The 17,825-nt window shown below is 37.4% G+C and overlaps 1 protein-coding gene across 3 annotated transcripts; it reads right to left on the reverse strand.

Annotated features, from left to right (window-relative positions):
- Positions 1-3,032: 3,032 nt before the first annotated feature.
- On the reverse strand, positions 3,033-14,214 carry LOC149006347 (Galactose oxidase/kelch repeat superfamily protein). 3 transcript variants are annotated; one of them, XM_089167468.1, is made up of 3 exons: positions 13,919-14,214; positions 13,529-13,657; positions 3,033-4,454 (listed from the first exon to the last, which is right to left on the reverse strand). In XM_089167468.1, exons 2-3 carry the CDS (start codon positions 13,529-13,531, stop codon positions 3,258-3,260), a joined length of 1,200 nt encoding a protein of 399 aa, XP_089023594.1. In that variant the 5' UTR covers positions 13,532-13,657; positions 13,919-14,214; the 3' UTR covers positions 3,033-3,257. The 3 variants fall into 3 exon arrangements, with proteins under 3 accessions (XP_089023594.1, XP_089023593.1, XP_089023595.1); XM_089167467.1 differs by lacking the exons at positions 13,529-13,657; positions 13,919-14,214 and adding an exon at positions 4,703-5,011 and having other exon boundaries at positions 3,033-4,529; XM_089167469.1 differs by lacking the exons at positions 13,529-13,657; positions 13,919-14,214 and adding an exon at positions 4,703-5,010.
- Positions 14,215-17,825: the final 3,611 nt, after the last annotated feature.

Consider the following 17,825-nt stretch of genomic DNA (forward strand, 5'->3'; position numbering starts at 1 on the left):
CACCCCTGTACGACTAATTGTGCTAAAAGCAAAACCCAAAAACTATACTGAAAATGTGAATGACTGGTGGCGCATTGTATTTTGTCAGTTTGATTTTCCTCCATTTTTAAACAAGAATGGCATTGTTTAAGGGCCTGTTTGGTTACATGAGTCTGGAGATTTCAAATCTATGGAGTTATAATTTATAAAATTAGATGTTTGGTTATGGAATGAAATTTGTGGATTCATCCTACAAAACTATTTGATTGACCAAATGGGTATAATTCTCAGATTCATGAATCCAGAGATTTGAAATCTCTGGATTCATGTAACAAAATAAAAGCCCTAAAACTCAGGGTGTTGATATAAGATTGTGTTCGTCACAGTTTGTTTGGATCTGTTAGTGTGCTTAATGGTTTTAAAAGAAAGAATGGTAAGCGTGTGAAACTTTAGGATCTTTATGCTAAGGATATGTTCCAGTATTTGGAAGGGTAACTGTTATGGATTGTTGAGTGATCTTACTCTGGGCGTGCCTAGACTAAGGGTTTGTGTCTTCCTTGATTCTTATAGACGATCCTGCTGCTTGAAGAGCTGGTACCAGAACTAGTGAGGTCAGTGGATTGATATCTTACGGTTGTATGTGTGGGTGTGTGCGCGTCTGTGTTGTGGTGTGTGTGTGTGTGAATTGGTCCTATGAGTCATAGAATCTGGCTTAAACCAGAAATTTGAAGATTCTATGGTTTTCTATAAATGTTAATGCAAGGACCTTAAAAGGACCCATTTTAGGGTTTTTGGTATTGAACAGTTACACTAGATGATGCGTTTGGAAATTGTCCAACAACCGGGGAGCCATCTAAACAAGTGTTAGATGCAGGCCGACTGACTTGTCAATCTGGAAACACTTTCAACGGCTAAATTAATGAATGCATCTCTAAAGAGTTCTAACTAGTTACAGAGCTTAATTGAATTAACTAAGATTTACTTTCAATCTTGACTGTAGGATCAATTGATAAGCCCCATTTATGACCGTTCGGTCATACGGTTTAATTCCCCAAGTCATGGTTACTGCACATTCTTTCCTAAGCACGGTTGTCTATCCTGAGTCTCGTGGGATCACGATTATTTGTAGCTAATTTTTTGCTCTGGTTCTGAATTAGATGGGCCGACCATGGTTGGCCTGTCAACATTATTTTTACTCGTCACTAGAGCGGTTGGATTGATTGAATCCCAAATTCTTCTAGCCTTGCACGTAGGAGGCCAATTTAAATTGGAGCCTAAAGATCTTTTTCCCTATAAAATTAGAGATTTTAAGCAAAATTGGCACTAACTTATTATGTGGCTCTTGAGTTGAAGCACCACTCAAAAGCGGAAAACCAAGAAAGCAGAGAACCCTAACTTAGTGCATCTCTTGTGAGATGGAGAGCACCAAGTAGTCTCCCGCCTCGTCCTCCTTCTCTTCCTACTTTATCCCATCTCCTCTTCTTTTCTTTCTTTCTTTCTCCCTTCTCGGTCTACCTAAAAGTCAAGACTGCCGAGATAAAAGGAGTGGTCGGAGCTGCTGTTTTGATCTTGCCTTTGATGGAGGTGTTTGTTCTATGTAATCAAAGAGGCTTCACTCATCATGACTTCAACGATCGGAATCGGTTGAAGCTAGTTGAGTTTGGATTTGCTGAGATCTTTCTCAAGATTATATTTGTTCCGCCTTAAGTGATATCCAGGCGGATTTATAGTATGAAAATGGGTGGTAGGAGTGCTGGAGTTGTCCTGTACACAATGTTGGCAGGAATTTCATGGCAGTGCTTCAGGGACTCTCCACTTTCTAACTCGGATCTTCCATTCCACCTCTGCAGCAATGAAGGATGGTAGTTCAGAACTAAGCTTCAACCCCGTGTGCCCTGATTATTTAAGATGGATTCATCCTCTTTTAGGTCCATCGCAACAACAGCCTTCTCCACATTACTGGTGCCACCATCGCAACAACTGAGTCGCCGTTAATATTTCTCCACCCTGTGGCGTGTTGTCTCTTCGCCCCTGTAGAGTGTCATTCTCTGCCTTTGTGGCGTGTCTTCGCCTATTTCATCGCTCGTGATGGAGGATACGTATGTCGTATCTCTTGAGCTTAATTGTTGTTGTGATTGTTAGAACGTTTATTCTAAGGGTATATTGGGTTTGACCCATCCCTTAGCCTAGATGACCATGTCTATCACATGTATGATGGTTTGATCAATTTTTGCTCCTTGGTTAGGATCGAATCTTGTATTTTCATGCATCTATCTTTTTGTATTTCTTTTTTCTTTTCTTTTCTTTTTAAGTGTGTTTTTGTACTCCTTTCAAGTTCGTAGAATAAAGCTTTTTAACTTCTTACCAAAAAAATTATATATTACGTGGCTCTTTTAATTAGATAGCGGGCCGCTCCCAAAGGAGTTTGGATCGTCTATCCGTGCTTCTTCATCATATAGAAGCAATGGGGTCTATGTAAGATCTATTGGGGATCTCATGGGGTCTACATGCAGGATTTATTGGGGATCTCAGTTCTGATATTGTGAGGAGAAAACCCTTAAAAGGGGCACAATTGCACAAATCTCTTCCCTGACAGGCAATGATCTGGGGTCCACAACTCATGACAAAGTAACATCTAGAAAAGTTGACAATATAACGCTCATGGCAAAGTAACATCTGGAAAGGTTTTGAATGAATTGATGACTGTAACCAAAGATGGTTTATAAAGTGGATCATTTAGTACTTCTGAGTGTTCCTAGCTTTGCACAAAGCACAAAACTAACCCAGGAGGCCACGAGGATTGGGCAAAGGACAAAGGGTAGACAAGTATCACAATTCTTTTTCAACTTGATCGTAAGAACAAGAGAACAACAGAGAGTTAGGTCCAATGTGTGACACACCAAAAATATTTCTCGTTCTGTTTTTTTGGCCAAATGTTATGTTCTTCAATTAAGAAACGGAGACACATGCCAGATGTTCAGGTCAACAGTCTCAACCTCAAGTAACCATTCACTCAAACAAAACATTACTGAAAAACTACAGTTTGCAGAGCTAGGATGAGAAATCATACCCTTTCATTACATAAACACTAAATCCAAAGTTACATGGTAATGCCATACATCCAACCCTTCCATACTACAGAGGAACACGACACAAGAAGGAAAGAAGCATATGTATAAGAAAACACATCAAATAGAAACCAAGATTGTGATGATTTGACCTTATGAAGCTAACCAACCTTAAGCTTTTATTCCCTACACACACGGAAAGGTTATACTTTAAGCAACCATCACAGAGCAATTTAAAATGAAGTGACTCATCCTGTTACCTCCACTGCCAAGAAACCTCCACACCAAATTCCCTGGATTGTTAGGATCAGGGCAGCAACTATATATTGTCATACCATTCCCTCCGTGAGGACTAGTCCCACCAATTACAAGAAGAGCATCACCCAAAGACTTGAAAGCAACACCCCATCCTCTACTCTGATCAGCTCTGACTGGTGATTCACCCAAATACTTCCATGAATTGGTATTCTTCACATACACTTTTAGCTGGTTCGTGGAAGGTTCTAAAGAATAAAGTTCATTGTTCACTACTGCAATCAGTGGTGGAGACCTGGAAGCTGAAGGAGTTAAAACTGGAGCCTTCTCCAACATGTTAGGAATTAATTTCCAGGTGTTCTTCTCGGCATCATAGACTTCCCCACAAGTGAGATCAACCCCTCTTTCATTTTGCCCACCAAACACATAGAACTTGTTATCCATGAAGCACCCAGAACAGAGCTTTCTCCTTTCCTTCAGACGGGGAAGAGAGACCCATGTTTTGTTATCAGGATTATATTTCTCAGCAGTGTTTAGGATCTCTATTCCATTAGCATTCATGGCAATCCCACCTGCAACACAAGCCACATCACCACAGTTGGCAGACGCAAACAAGCACCTTGGATTCATCATGGGAGGACCTTTAAACCATCTGTTCTTCACCAATTCATACCTCCAAATAGCCATGCCTTCGAACTCTTTCCCTGAAACAAGAAGCTGGGTTCCTACACAGAGCGACTCTTTGTCGCCGGAGGCAAAGCACCCGTCCGACGGCAAGACTGGAAGCTTCCGGCAAGAAGTGAATTGCCGATCGAACGCCCACCAATGTCGCTCTCCACAAGCCAACATGAAAACCGAAGCTTCCTTAATGCCATAAGCTCTCCTTATCTTATAGAGCTCGCCGCTCTTAAACAGAGCCAGATATCGCTTGTTTACAGAGCAAAGCTTCCTGTGATCTGAACGCGGAATCCTCGCCAAGATAAGAAGCGCTAGCTCATCATTGAGCGAAGAAACGTAAGAATAATCTGCATCCTGAGGTTCTCCATTGGATGAACCATCATTTCCATCTCCACCTCTCCTAGAAGAAAATCTAACCCAGGTATCATCACGGATACCCTCTCCTTCGTCCTCGTTTGACATCGAAATGAAATCCTGGCAGGTGTTAAACATCGAAATTACAACAAAAACCCACGAAATCCATCAACAACGATCCAATTCATCCGGAACCTAATCATGAATTGAGGAAGAACACAAACCCAGATAACAAAACCAAGGAGAAAAAAGAAAAACAATAAAAGAAATCATCTTTCTTCACTGACAAATCAATAAAGGAAAACGAAAGCCACAAAAGAGGCATGCAAAAGTGAGAGAGTTTTTGTGATGGTGGACTGAAAACATACCAGATAAGCCACGGCCGACCGTTATAGATGAAGCAATAAAATCATAATGGCGACCCAAGAATTTATTAAGGGTGTAAAGAACCATAGATTAGGGCAAAAAAGAGTAACCAAAAAGACAGAGGGATAGCAGCCATTAAGGCGAAGAGATCAGCGTGTTGGTGAAAGGGTTCGTTCCCCATTCTCTGCGGATCTAACTTTAAAATAGTATGATCGTTGAGATTAAAATAGGTTGAAATTGTGAAAGAATACATTTTTGAATTGGGAAAAGGCGAGAGAGACACACAGAACGACGACTCTTGACGAAGAGAGAGAGAGAATATTTTAAAGAACACATAAAACTCTCTCGGTCTGTGTTCGTTATGCGTATCTTTTTATTCATGAAACGTAAAAAAATAAATAATAATAATAAAGTGTTTCGAAGTGACTGCTTTTGTTTACTAACTCTTAAATTTTTGTGATAAATTTTTCTAAGAATTAATTAAAGAATTAAAACAAAGGACTAGAGGATGATGCCAAAGCTCAATTCTGTTGTCTTCTTTTCGAATATTTTAAAGGCATCAGGAGAAATGTTAATCCTAACGATAAAATATTAAATTCTGTTTTTACACAAAAAAAAAAGAGTATTCTATTAAGTTAGTCTTTCTAATTCTTCACCAAAAAAAATGGTTAGTCATTCTATATAAATTCTCGAAACGAAAACGTATGCAAAAATGGAGGTGAGACTATGAGAGTAAGTGTGTATGTATAAGTCATGAAGAATTTTGGTTTTGGTCATCCTGTAAAAAGCCAGGCATTCCTCAAATGGAGAGTGGGTGACCTAAGTAATAAATGAACACAACAAAGGGCTCAAATGGTGCTAGACGAAAAAGTTAAGTTGTTCGAATTTCATATATCATGAGTCAAGATCAGGAACATAGGAGGATACAAGTGGATTTGGTTTGCTCAGCCTAGATGTGAGTAGTTCTAGTGCTTCCTTTCAAACATAAGATCATCTCACAATTGTCATATTATGCTAATAACTTGTAAGCATCATCTAAGAGAGCTTCTTGTAGATGTTCACAAAGATCAACGAGGTTTGTAGTCTAATAGAGGAAAGCCTTTGTGCCCAAAAAAACGAATTTTAAAGCTCTCTTAGATTATGCTTGCAAGGGTGAAGTTATCAATCTAGATTTAATTGAAATCAACTAAGACAATCTTACATTTAATACTAATATCTAAAACTCAAAAATGAACAACTACACATACACATAGAACAATAGGATACACATTTTTTCCTATGATATAAAGAGAATCATCCAAATAAAAGGTTGATACGATATCACTACTTAATGTTGGCAAAAAGTTCATGCAAATTTGCAATTCGAAGCAAAAGAACATTTAGAGAATATGAAGATCATAAAATATGCTTTCCCAAAAAAAAAAAAATATGTATGGAGGTTCTCTTAAAGTAAATATTAAAAGATGTTTAGAAAAAATATTTATTGAAAAGAATAATAAAAAATCCTAACTGTACATGGTGGCTCAGAGAGAGATGTAAGATAAAATAAAAATAGGGTTTTTCAAGACATTAGCTGTACAATCTCAATCTCCCATGCCATGTCAATAGTGGATCCATATTAAATGGTGATGACAGTACACTGGCAGCGTGAGAAAAATTTCCCTTATAATAAAATAATAATTATCTCATTTGGACTATCTTGCTGACGTCTGTCCTAGTCAGATTATAATTCCAAAATTAGAATATGAACCAAATAATCTTTTGTTTTATTTTTGGAAAGAGCAACACTCGTGTCTGAAGCTAATAGAAATCATCTCTCTTTCTCTCTAAGTGTGATTAGTTAATTGCACTTCCACCATTACCAGACAAAAGCTACGCCCTAACCCTAGAAAATTGAAGCCCATTGGACATAGGTTTTCATCTCTTTCAATTCACTCTCTCTTTCTTAAGGGGTGAACAAGACACAAAGGATTGCATCTCCACTGCTAATGTAGTGGATTTGCTTTCTATCTTTTGGCTTTACATCGATAAGAAGGGAATATTTATAGATGTTCTTTTCTTTATGTATTTGAATCACCTGAAGACAAGAATACCATCCAAAATGCCTTTTCTACATTCTTTTACTTTTTATTCTATGGGTTTTACCTGAAAACCCTCCCCCCATCTCACAGATGACACATATACACAAACTATAGTGCAGCAAGGGAATTGGAAGCATCAAGTTTACTTATAAGATTCTTCCTTCATTGTATTGGAGACATCTAGAGCAATATCTTTTTGCCAATGCCCCGAGATGACTATAACTAATGCAATATTACCCTTGATCCTGAAAAGAGACTGTTTCTAGACTTTTAAGCCCTAGAATACATGATTTTGCATCCTCTGGATATAGATACCAGACCAATACTGTGGTACTTGTACCGTATACAATAAAGTTCGATACTCAATCCATTACCAAAACCACAAGAGAGATGGTTTGAAAGGTTTTGCTGTACAACCAAACCAACCCCTTAAGTTAGCTTTATCTTAGTGAAACCATAATCTAGTAATCTGATAGTGACCAGGAGACCTGGGTAAGGGGATTATTTTATGTAAAGGCTGTCCCTCACTAGCAGTCAAGCCTTTAAATTAGAAAACAGAGTCACCCACACGGCCCTATCTGGAAATGATGTTCTGGTTTAGGTGAAGTCAGTTATTATTTTAGTTCCTTGGCCCCCACATTCTCTTAAGCAATTGACCTTCAATAGCATTATGTATATAAATATATCACAAGGGTGGGACATCCAAACATGAGTTCCCACTTAAAGAGCCAGGTTTGGCTCATCAACTTTATATCTGCGGAAGGATTGGTTTAGTTATTCCAACGTAGCTGATGTCTGATAAGCTTGTATTGAATCAGATACAAACGCCAAACAGAAAAGGCTAAGACCCATCAACTGGGAACAAAAAGCCTACAATACCTGTAATCTGATGAGCCTGAATTGACATCAAGAGTTACATGACCAACCATAATTCATTCCATTTGAAAAGGCCATTGCTTCATTCGTTTGTTTCTTTCTTCCTACAAAACCTCATAACTAGTCTTCTCAGCAAGCACCTAAAACCACCACATTCTAGCATTTAAATATATACCACTAAAACCACCACTGTTGCATTAAAAGTCCTCACACCAAAACTGACCTGGTTCAGTTCTTAATCAATTTCAGTTCCGCTCAGCTCAAACTAGTGGCTTCAACTCTACAGCTGAAATTTAAACAAATTGAATTCCATCCTCCAAAACCAAAAACTCAAAAATGTTACATAGCTTTAGTCGGTTTTAAAGAGCAGGTTTCAGTTACAGTACTAAAATGACACCCTAGTGCGATGTTCAAAACCCCAATGGTAAGTGGAAGCAGTAGCTTTTAATAGTTCATGATCAGGACCATAATCACTTTGAACTAACTCCATTCTAGATCAGCCAAGGTTGGGTCAATTCAGTGAAGGAAAACCAATAAGTCGACTACAAATAACACTAAAATTGTAATAACCCCCATGATCCTAACCCAAAACCCGAATTGCAGGTCCGAGAACCTGCACATCCAGTAGGAAGAAGATGTGGGTCATCCAATTGAAGCCCATGATTTGGCCCTAGAACTCATGGACCTAGAAGAAGATGATGGTACACCCACCATATTGAGAACCAGAAGAAGATCTTGTCAGAATCTGGATGGTTTGGGCAGATGGATATCCAACTCAAGGAAGATAGAGTTGGGAGATGCTATTGAGTCAAGTATGAACCTTCCACTTGATCCATAGGCCTGTACTAGTGTTTGGAATCAATCGAAAGGGCAAAGCACCCAAGTACAGCAAAGTACTGGGGGGTGATCACTTCGGGCAGTCTATTGACCAAGCAAATGCCACCCCAAGTGGTTGATTAGACTGTACGGGCAAAATTACCTCTTTTACCCTCATCACCCTATTTAAAGCCTCCTAAACCCTATTTTCGCATTATGTTAATGCAATAGGCAGCTGTGGACTATTGCAAGGTCAAAGAGCACGTGTTGGTGAAGAGAAGACCCCTTCTTATGGAGAATCTTGCGGAACTTCGTTGACTTTCGGATCCTATAAGTAAACTAACTACTCTCTCATTCATTTATCTTTCTTCTTATTGGAGAGTATTTTTCTTACAAAAACCTCTTCTAGAAGAGGATTTGAAATGGAAAATACCTATTCCCTATTGATCCCGATCAAATTACACCAGGAGAATAGATCTTATATCTATTTTAATGGTGGATACCTCCAGGTAAGATTTATATGTTTTGGATCTAATTTTCATGTTTTCAAGGTTGGGGTTATTTTTGTAGTGATTTAGGGATATAATCTAAGCCTAAGATCATCCCAAAGCCTTTTCAGAATGGAAGATCAAAGGATGCATTTTCGGACTTGCCTGTGCACCAGGCGGTTACTACAGTAGGTTCCTGCAGGCAATTGATTGAAGCAACCGGCCCAAGCGACCTATCCTGCTCCAGTGAGTTGTTTCGATATTTGTTTTGCTTCTTTTGCTTACTAAGCATAAATCTAATCACATGAACATAACTATAGGACCCTACTGGGATCTACTGGAGTGCTTATTGTCAGGAACTAGTCGTTTATCAAATTTTATCCATCAAGACATGTAAGGAAATAACATATTATGCTGGCCTGTTTGATATGTTGACTTCTTTAATATTCAAAGTATATTTATAATATGTAGGTATGTTGTATTTATTGTTTATACATGACGATTTACTTTATGTGAGTCATGAATAATATTCATTGTTCTTTACTTTAATATAATGTGATATGATGGTTGTGTGGCTTTAACTTAAGGAAGTTTAGATTGTTATCCCTAGCTTTGAACATCAGGGACTGTGGTCTAAACCATTGTCTCTGGTGCTTCTTTTACATTCCTTAGTTGTTGTTATGCATATTTAGGAAGTTTAGAGGCATGGTAGGTTACCCATTACATGCTACTACCTTTTCAGCAAGGGAATTGAAGTCAAGTGACTCGTGATGGCAGTGGTTGGGTCATGTGAGCGTCCAAAAGAGGTAATCAGTCGTGAAGAGATATATGTCCACCACTATCATGTAATGGTAGGATTGCATATGTTGAGGGTTGAGCTCATCAACGTCCAAAGACGGCTTGGGAGTCCTGAGGAGATATAAGATGCATCCGCCCTAGCATATGTAGATGACCATAGGGTTTCGGAATGTTAATCCAACAGAAATAACCAGTCCATGGGGATGGCATTCCTACGTGGAGAAGGATACTGAACCAAAAAGACACTAGGCATGAGGAAGGTATCCAGGCCACATGTAGTGTGTCCTATATGACTTTGCATTGGGTTTAGAATCCCTAACATGTGTCACTAGTCAAACCAATGGTTGTGGTGAGAGAGTGTGGACCTATGCCTCAGCCAAGGTGATGATGTGGACCGTACCCCTTACCCGAGATCCCAATAGAGGTAGCTAGTCCGTGAGGGATCAAGTGACGAGACCTATCCATTGGAGGGTTGGTGTATATCATAATGCATGTCTGCCTAGATAGAGACCAGCATGGTTTAGATCATTCATTAGTTGCATACTTAGCATATCATTACATTATTCATTTTCTTATATTCATACGGTCTATCATTGCATTATTCATGCGATTGTGATATATATATGTGGATTGTTGCCTTATTGAGTGCAGAAGAAACCTCGTATCCATGGGAGAACTCCTCTGAAGTTATACTGGAGACGCCAGTGGGAGTTGGTTACGATGAGCACGAAGCTTCGTGTGGATACCTGGAGTGCTCTTACGGCACCCATCAACAAGGATAGAGCATTGGTTGTTCGCCGTTGGGATAAAGGGATGAAAGAGGGACACATAACTCCTTTTATAGAACAATTAGAAAAGAAAATTCATAAAATACTTAAGGACAATTGCAAACAATAATTAGACTATTTACTTTACTTCCACTCACATACTCTTATTCAATTACTCCTCAGTATTCATTTTGGGATTTTGGAACTTTACTTTTATTATTAATTGATGAACTGTTTATTTCTTGCTCTTGATTATGGGATTGTGTGCTTTATTTATTGCTTAAGTGCAACCTATGACTGTGGATCACACCCACAAATTGTCAAGGAGGATCTAATAATGTCGGGTGGGGTGTGACAAAATCCTATTCCACACTATTATGGACTGGTTCAAATCAGATGATTTCTGTCAATCATAGCCCAATTCCTTAAAAATTATCCCCACTACAGGCTTCTACTTTCTTCACCCTTTTTACCCTATGTCTCCTACAACCCTCTATCACGAACCATACCAATACTGCCAATCAGAGGTTGAACTTTATCATCATCCTTGCACTCCTTTATTCTTCCTTCGGTTACCTCCAGTGCAGGTAACAGCTTAATGAATGGTATACACACATGGGCTGTTTTATCTCCCCTTTTCTAGCATGTTCTCTTGTTTGTGCAACTATTGGGTATTCTCCTATTTCATCAACACCCCTTAGTTTTCTCCTGTTCTGCTTAGTCCACTAGTCCTTCAATGTTCTAAATCTCTGCCTCAACCCTAGCTCTCAATTCTCGGTCTTCACAAGGAATTACAAGCCACAATATGTGGTTAATTTTTTATGCTCTGTTCCCGTAATAATATTATTTAACTTTCACTTGACAAATGCTGCAGACAAATACATTTTCTTTGAGACACTAGAGATGCAAATATACCCAGCAGTAGCTTGGTGGGGGAGAGATGGGCAAAAATGTAGGGGTTTCTCATGTGGTGTTCTTAGTTTGGATTGATGTGGGATAGATAGTTCTTTATGTTGGTGCACCCTTCTTTTTTGAGGTGCCTTCACTCTTCAACAATGTCATTACTCAGTGTTTTTTGTCCATTGTCTGTCACTGGAGTGATATGTTGTCAGACAGAATTCGGATTTTGTCCCTTGAGGAGGTATAACTTGACGGTCTGAGATAATATTCTCAACAAAGAAGTCATAATATAACATAGACTCTACAGAGAACTTTGGCTTTAAAAATTGATATTTCTATCATGGTTTTAGTATGAAAAAAAAATTACCTTTAATAGAATTTAAGAAGACAATAGATGTGCTAGGAAATGATTTATCTTCTTTAATGTGGACGCCTATTAACATTTTGTATCACTGAATAATTAATGCCAGCTCTTTCCAGTAACATTCCTATTCTGTACACTTTATGCCATGGCCTGAGAGACATGGAAAAGGAGTCGAAGAAAACATAAAGGGGCTGTCTGTATGTTGACTTCTTATTCTCAGAGAAATTAATCTGAAAATTCAACTCAAATGGATGTCTAGAACAAAATTCACGGTGGTATTTGGCAGTAACAGAGCTTAATAGTCTAGAAATTCAACTTCGCTAGCTAGAATGAAGAATATGACTTGTTCAGACACAAGTCACACGACTTGAATGTTTGGTTACACTGGATTTTTGAGAAAATAAGCATCCATAGATGAATACCATATGGCATACAAACAGATGAACGAACAGTCAAACTGGAGTAGGTGAACTCATAGCATTATGTAAACTCTCCATTAAGAAGATTCGTTTCTGTTAAGCTTCGTCCAAAATGTTTCAGCACATCTTAGATGGTCACCATGAACAAATTTAATCAAATGAGCTGTATTCTAGAAGATTGGGAATTTTTAAAATATATATTCAGTGGATTTTAATGAACTTCTTTCACACGAAGAGATCCAATTCATCACAAAACTGAAGAGACTAGTAGCCTGTTCAATAATCATGCATTAACTTTTCTAGATACAAATAGTATGACTTGCCAAAACATTTCAATAAAACTGTGACCATTCTTTACATAAATCTAACCAAAAAAAGGAAAATATAGCCCAAAAATATTCCAAAAGTTAAAAATGATCTACATTGCTGAGGAGGCTACCAAATAGAACACTGACTTGACTGTAAATCTTCCTTACTGATTTCTTTCCTCGAGTCTACTTATTGGTAGGTTGTCCATTTGGTCCTTCTTGTGGGATTTTTTGGGTCAACTATTCTTTTTTGGACCTTAGAGGAGGTTCAACATTTCTATAGGAACAGTGATTGATCTTTCTCAACAGGTATGGGATAAATCCTCTGCCAATATGATTTAAAAGAAGTCTCTGTTGGTGGATGATGGCAAGTCAGTTAAGTCCCTTCCACCACAATTGCAAGTTCTTCTGCTAGGTTTAGAACATATTTGCGGCAGCAAAATGTCAGCTGCAGCTCCTCATTTCCTGTAGGTTTGGACGATCCTACATCATCTGCACATACACGCAGGTGAACTTGCATCTCAGAGCCATTCACATGTCTCTATGGTTTCCTTGAGTACTCTCCTCCCCTTGTAATTGGCCAACATAGGACAGATGGTTGTCGCTAACATGTACTTGATATCAGGACAAGTCTTTCCCTTCATGTGCAGCCGATAGTTAATATGAATCTTCTTCGTTCAATTGTTTCTAGTGGAGTATATCAAAGTGATGATGGTTGCATCCCTTTCTAGTCTAATCTAGTTGTTGCACAATTTGTACAAGTTGTTCACTTACAAAAGAATACTGACTTCAAGCCCGCTTCAGAACTTGATTACCTTAATTCCCACAAATGCTTCTTAAATTTAACTTCGTCAAAGGCATTTGATGCATTCCAATTAAAATAAAATAACACAAAACAAGATGGCTCAGGAAAAACAAAATAACAGAAGCAATCAGAAAAAAAAATCTCAAAAGTAACCCCAAAAAACAAAAATTGCATTGACATATTATTGAGGTCAGAAAATAGAATACCATTTCAAGACAACTATTATGAGTCCTGCAAGAAAATTCTTCTTGTCCAGCTAGTATGCTTCCTCAATTTTCCAGCTTTTTGCTTCTTCTGAAAATCCGTGTCTTACATTTTGTATGAAAAAATATTCTCTGCATCATCGGAAGATGCCACAAATGTTGGAAACTTGAATGTAGTAAATAAATAGAACATAGAAAGCGTTACTGCTATGTTTCTATTCAAGTAAAGGATGCTAATTAAGCCGTTCTTATGTTTGTGGATTTCACACCTTACTCGTAAAGAAATTATCAAATAAGTTCACACCTTATGTGCTTAAAGAAAAACTAGGAATCAGTTGTTTAAGAAACCATAATCAATAAACTGTAACCAGTAAAAGAGAGAGAAAACAAAACCTGTGATGAAATGATCACAGAGAACCACAGCGCTTGCGATAATAGAAGAACAGAACGAACGCTGGAGGTCAGGTACTGCGTAGTTCTCTTCGCCATTCTCACTCGTTCTCTGCCCAAACGGTTGAAGCGGAGTTTTGCTTTTGTCTCTTATAAATAGCACAATTAATTTTGAATTCCAAAACCGAAAAAGGAATTTGGAGAGCTTATTTGGTCCAAATTCCAAAGACTCTCGAGGTTCTCTTCTCTGTCGACGACGTGTTCGACACTTCGACCACCGTTCAGGTTTTGTTCAACTAGCGTGCCATTCTCAATCCATTCCCTTTCTCCTGGGTTCATTGGAGGTGTAGCGCCAAATTCGAAATTCTAAATTATTTGTAAAATTTCACGAGTAGGCGAATAGCCAATGCAGTGTTCCTATACAGAGGCTTGTACTTGTACTTTTAAGAGATAGTCCTGCGCATTTACAATCAAGCAAAGCATTTTCATCCGTTAGATTGAAATTTTGATTTAGATCATCCAAAAGTAGAGAAAAACATTTAGTATTTTATAGAGTGGGAATTAAATTACTAATATATACTATGGAGTGGATACGGAATCCAGGACCTCCCCATGGGAGGGCAGGTCTTTAACCGCTTGACTACCCATCATTCGTGGATTGGATACGGAATGCAGGACCTTCCCATGGGAGGGCAGGTCTTTAACCGATTGATTACCCATCATTGGGGATTATCATCCATTTTCAAATAAGAAAAAATGTCAAATACTTTATTCTATCCATATAAATTTTCATATGGATATTATCCGATCTCATAAGTAATTATCCGAATTCAAATCTGGTTGCTTAGCTAACGGAAATATATATTTTCCAGTAATAAAAATTCTGAATACAAACCCCCTTAAACAAATACAAATATGAATTCGGAGGTACATTTTGACTATTCATAGTCTAATTTCAATACTTTTTTCCTGCATTAATTATAAAAATCTGTTGTCAAGTGCTTTAATTAGTCTATGGCATAATGGACTTCATGGCCAACTCTTTCTCACTTTTGTCCCTTTTTGGGTTTCTTTAAATTTAACAACTTGGATTATTTAGGTGCTTGCTATAAAATATATAAAACCTTACCTGAAATTGTCTACTCTAGCCTACCTTCCACTAAGGTAGAGATTCTTTCTACCAAAATAAAAAATAAAAAAACTAAGGTAGAGATTCTAATTTCTGTCACCCTCCTCACATCTTATTATTATTATTGTTCAATAAAAATATGATTAGGTATTTAATTTTCAAACCTTCTTACGTATTCGTGGAAAGAGCATTACTTATTTATGCTTTATAATTAGTTTACCATGACCATGACAGCAACAAGATCCATGCTTCTTGGACCTGGTCGATCTACTAATGCGTATATATTGATTTTCTTCATATATTTAACGAAAAAGCATAATTTGTTTTGTTGTGCACAGCAGTGCACATATATACCAAATAATTAGTTGATAAAATAAAATAAATACAAGATTATTGAGAATTTTTAAAATTTAAAATTAAACTTTTAATCTCAGCAATTCATTTAGTGTGTATATATATATATAGTACATTATTGTGCATAGCAAAGGATTTTTTTTTCCTTACCTAACTCAGTTTTGTTTTTAAAGAAAAACACAAAAGCTACCATCTAAAGATATTATCTCCTTCTTCCATTTTGTATTTTTATTATTCTTTTTTCTTGTATCATATGTATTTCATAGGAGTGCATGATACATCATACATTAACATCACGATCATAAGCATGTGAGATAGCCCTAATTTCATTAAACTTTCATACTTGTTTACTTGCAGAAAAAAAAAAAAATCTGTTAATTTCAAAATTTTGAACTTTTACTTATAAGGTTTCATATCTCAGTCAAAAGCTGAACTGGTCAATTGACAAAACAATATTTTTAAAAATATGACAGGGAAATAAAAATATTTTTAAAGAAGAATAGAAGGTTGATGTAGATTATGTTGACCATTGAAACTTTGGAGTGAATATCATTGAATCTTAATATATAATTAGCAATTTGGGGTACAGCTTATGTCGACATTTTTTCAATGTTCATATAATTGAATCAATATTTCAAGTCACCGGGTCAATAGCGGTCTTCAAAGGGAAGTGGGTCTCTATAAGATTTTCATTTTGTGGGGATGCACCTGTTGAAAATGAAAATACGCATAACGCTGATGTAAAAAGTTATTTTCTCAGTGCAGGGTTGGTAGAGTAGTAAGATCTATAATTTTCAGTGGAGAGGTCATGGGTTTAATTCTTGCGGACGATAAAAGCTTCCTCTAAGAATGTAATCAAGATGCGTGTAAGCTTGCCCGAATGAATAGTAATAATAATAAAATAAAATTTATTTTCTTTAATATTAAAAAAATTATAAATTTCAATATCAAGTTTTTTTTTTTCCTCTCATAAAAATGCCCAAGTAAATATATTAAATTTCAATGTCAAGTTTATTCTTTATACCTAGAATCCCCAACCTACCTCCCTTACATTTTATCCATCTTTGGGCATCAATTTTTTGGCAGAATCAATTAGACCACTGATATTTTTTTGTTATCTTCAAGGGATTGATGACCCATAGACTTAGGGGATGGGAAAACATATCATCTTGATAACCTATAATCAATAACTCTTGGCCAATGATTGGAGTTTAGATCATCTTCCCTCGCGTTTGTGTTCCCTTTACACTTTTTAGTCACAAAATTAGGTAGGGCTTACCAAAAAAAAAAGATTTAAGAGTGGTAGGACCTATAGTGGTACCCTATGAACCCCCATTTTTATTATGTGGTTAGGAAATGTTATGGTCATTACGGATCCAAACCTCCGAACCAAAGAAGACCGCTTGAATCAAACCAAGGGCTCAATCTTGGTCTGAGATAGTTCAACTAACGCTTCTCAGCCATGGCTCTTCTTGGAAGAGATGTTAGCTGATGAGCCAAGAATCTTGCATCACAATGACACACAACTATTATTACGTGGCTTCTCGGTAGAAGCAGTGCTAACAATAGATTCGGCGTATCCTTATCTAGATGTCAAGCCCCAACATTTATTTCAGAATTGAATGCACTGAGGATCATTGAATGCACTTCATTGGCGTGGAAGCTTTCCATTCGACCAAGGCCGACCTCGAGTACTGCGTACCCACGTTTTGTCCCCCTGCTAGGAACTGTTGTGAATCAAGATCAACCTTGATATTGTCTCCCTGATTTCGCAGTGAGATCTCCAGCTATCACCAAATCATGTTGCTAGCTTCCTGTGCAAGACTCTTTAAATAAGCCATCTCCACCCTCGATCTAAGCTATGGTCATCGTAGGGTTATGAAGCTTCCCCTATCAATTTAGGTATGGACCAACTACATATATCATAACTACTCCTGAACAAAGGTAAGACTTGAATACTCCAACCATTATTCTTCTGCATTAACTACTGAAAAACATTATATTTTTAATCTTCTCGAGCATTTATTCCTCAATGAGAAGTTTCTCATTTTCTTATCTAAACTGACTTAATAATTAGAGGTGGCGTCCCGTTCTTAGAAGCAGCCCACTTTTCACTGTTATTTTGGCCTCAGGAACAAGACCCGGATCAGGAGTGAACCAATGAGTCTCCATCATATTTTCACTACATCAGGAAGTGTTTAGAGAGCACAAACATCAAGATCGCCGATCTGGGCTCCAATGATTGTATTTACAGATTAGATGAATGCCCCTTGAACAAATTAAAATTTTCGTGTTAGAAATAAATTATAATGAATAAACCTAACATTCTCTTACCCCCATAATATTAAAATAGAAAAAGCAAATTAAAAACCCCCATCTTATGTAGGCAGCCCATCTCCCATCTCCCCATAAGAGACATGCTTTTCT

This window comes from Hakea prostrata, chromosome 8 (genome assembly GCF_041222555.1).
Source record: "Hakea prostrata isolate BN-2017 chromosome 8, UWA_Hpros_2, whole genome shotgun sequence".
NCBI classification, from domain to species: Eukaryota; Viridiplantae; Streptophyta; class Magnoliopsida; order Proteales; family Proteaceae; genus Hakea; species Hakea prostrata.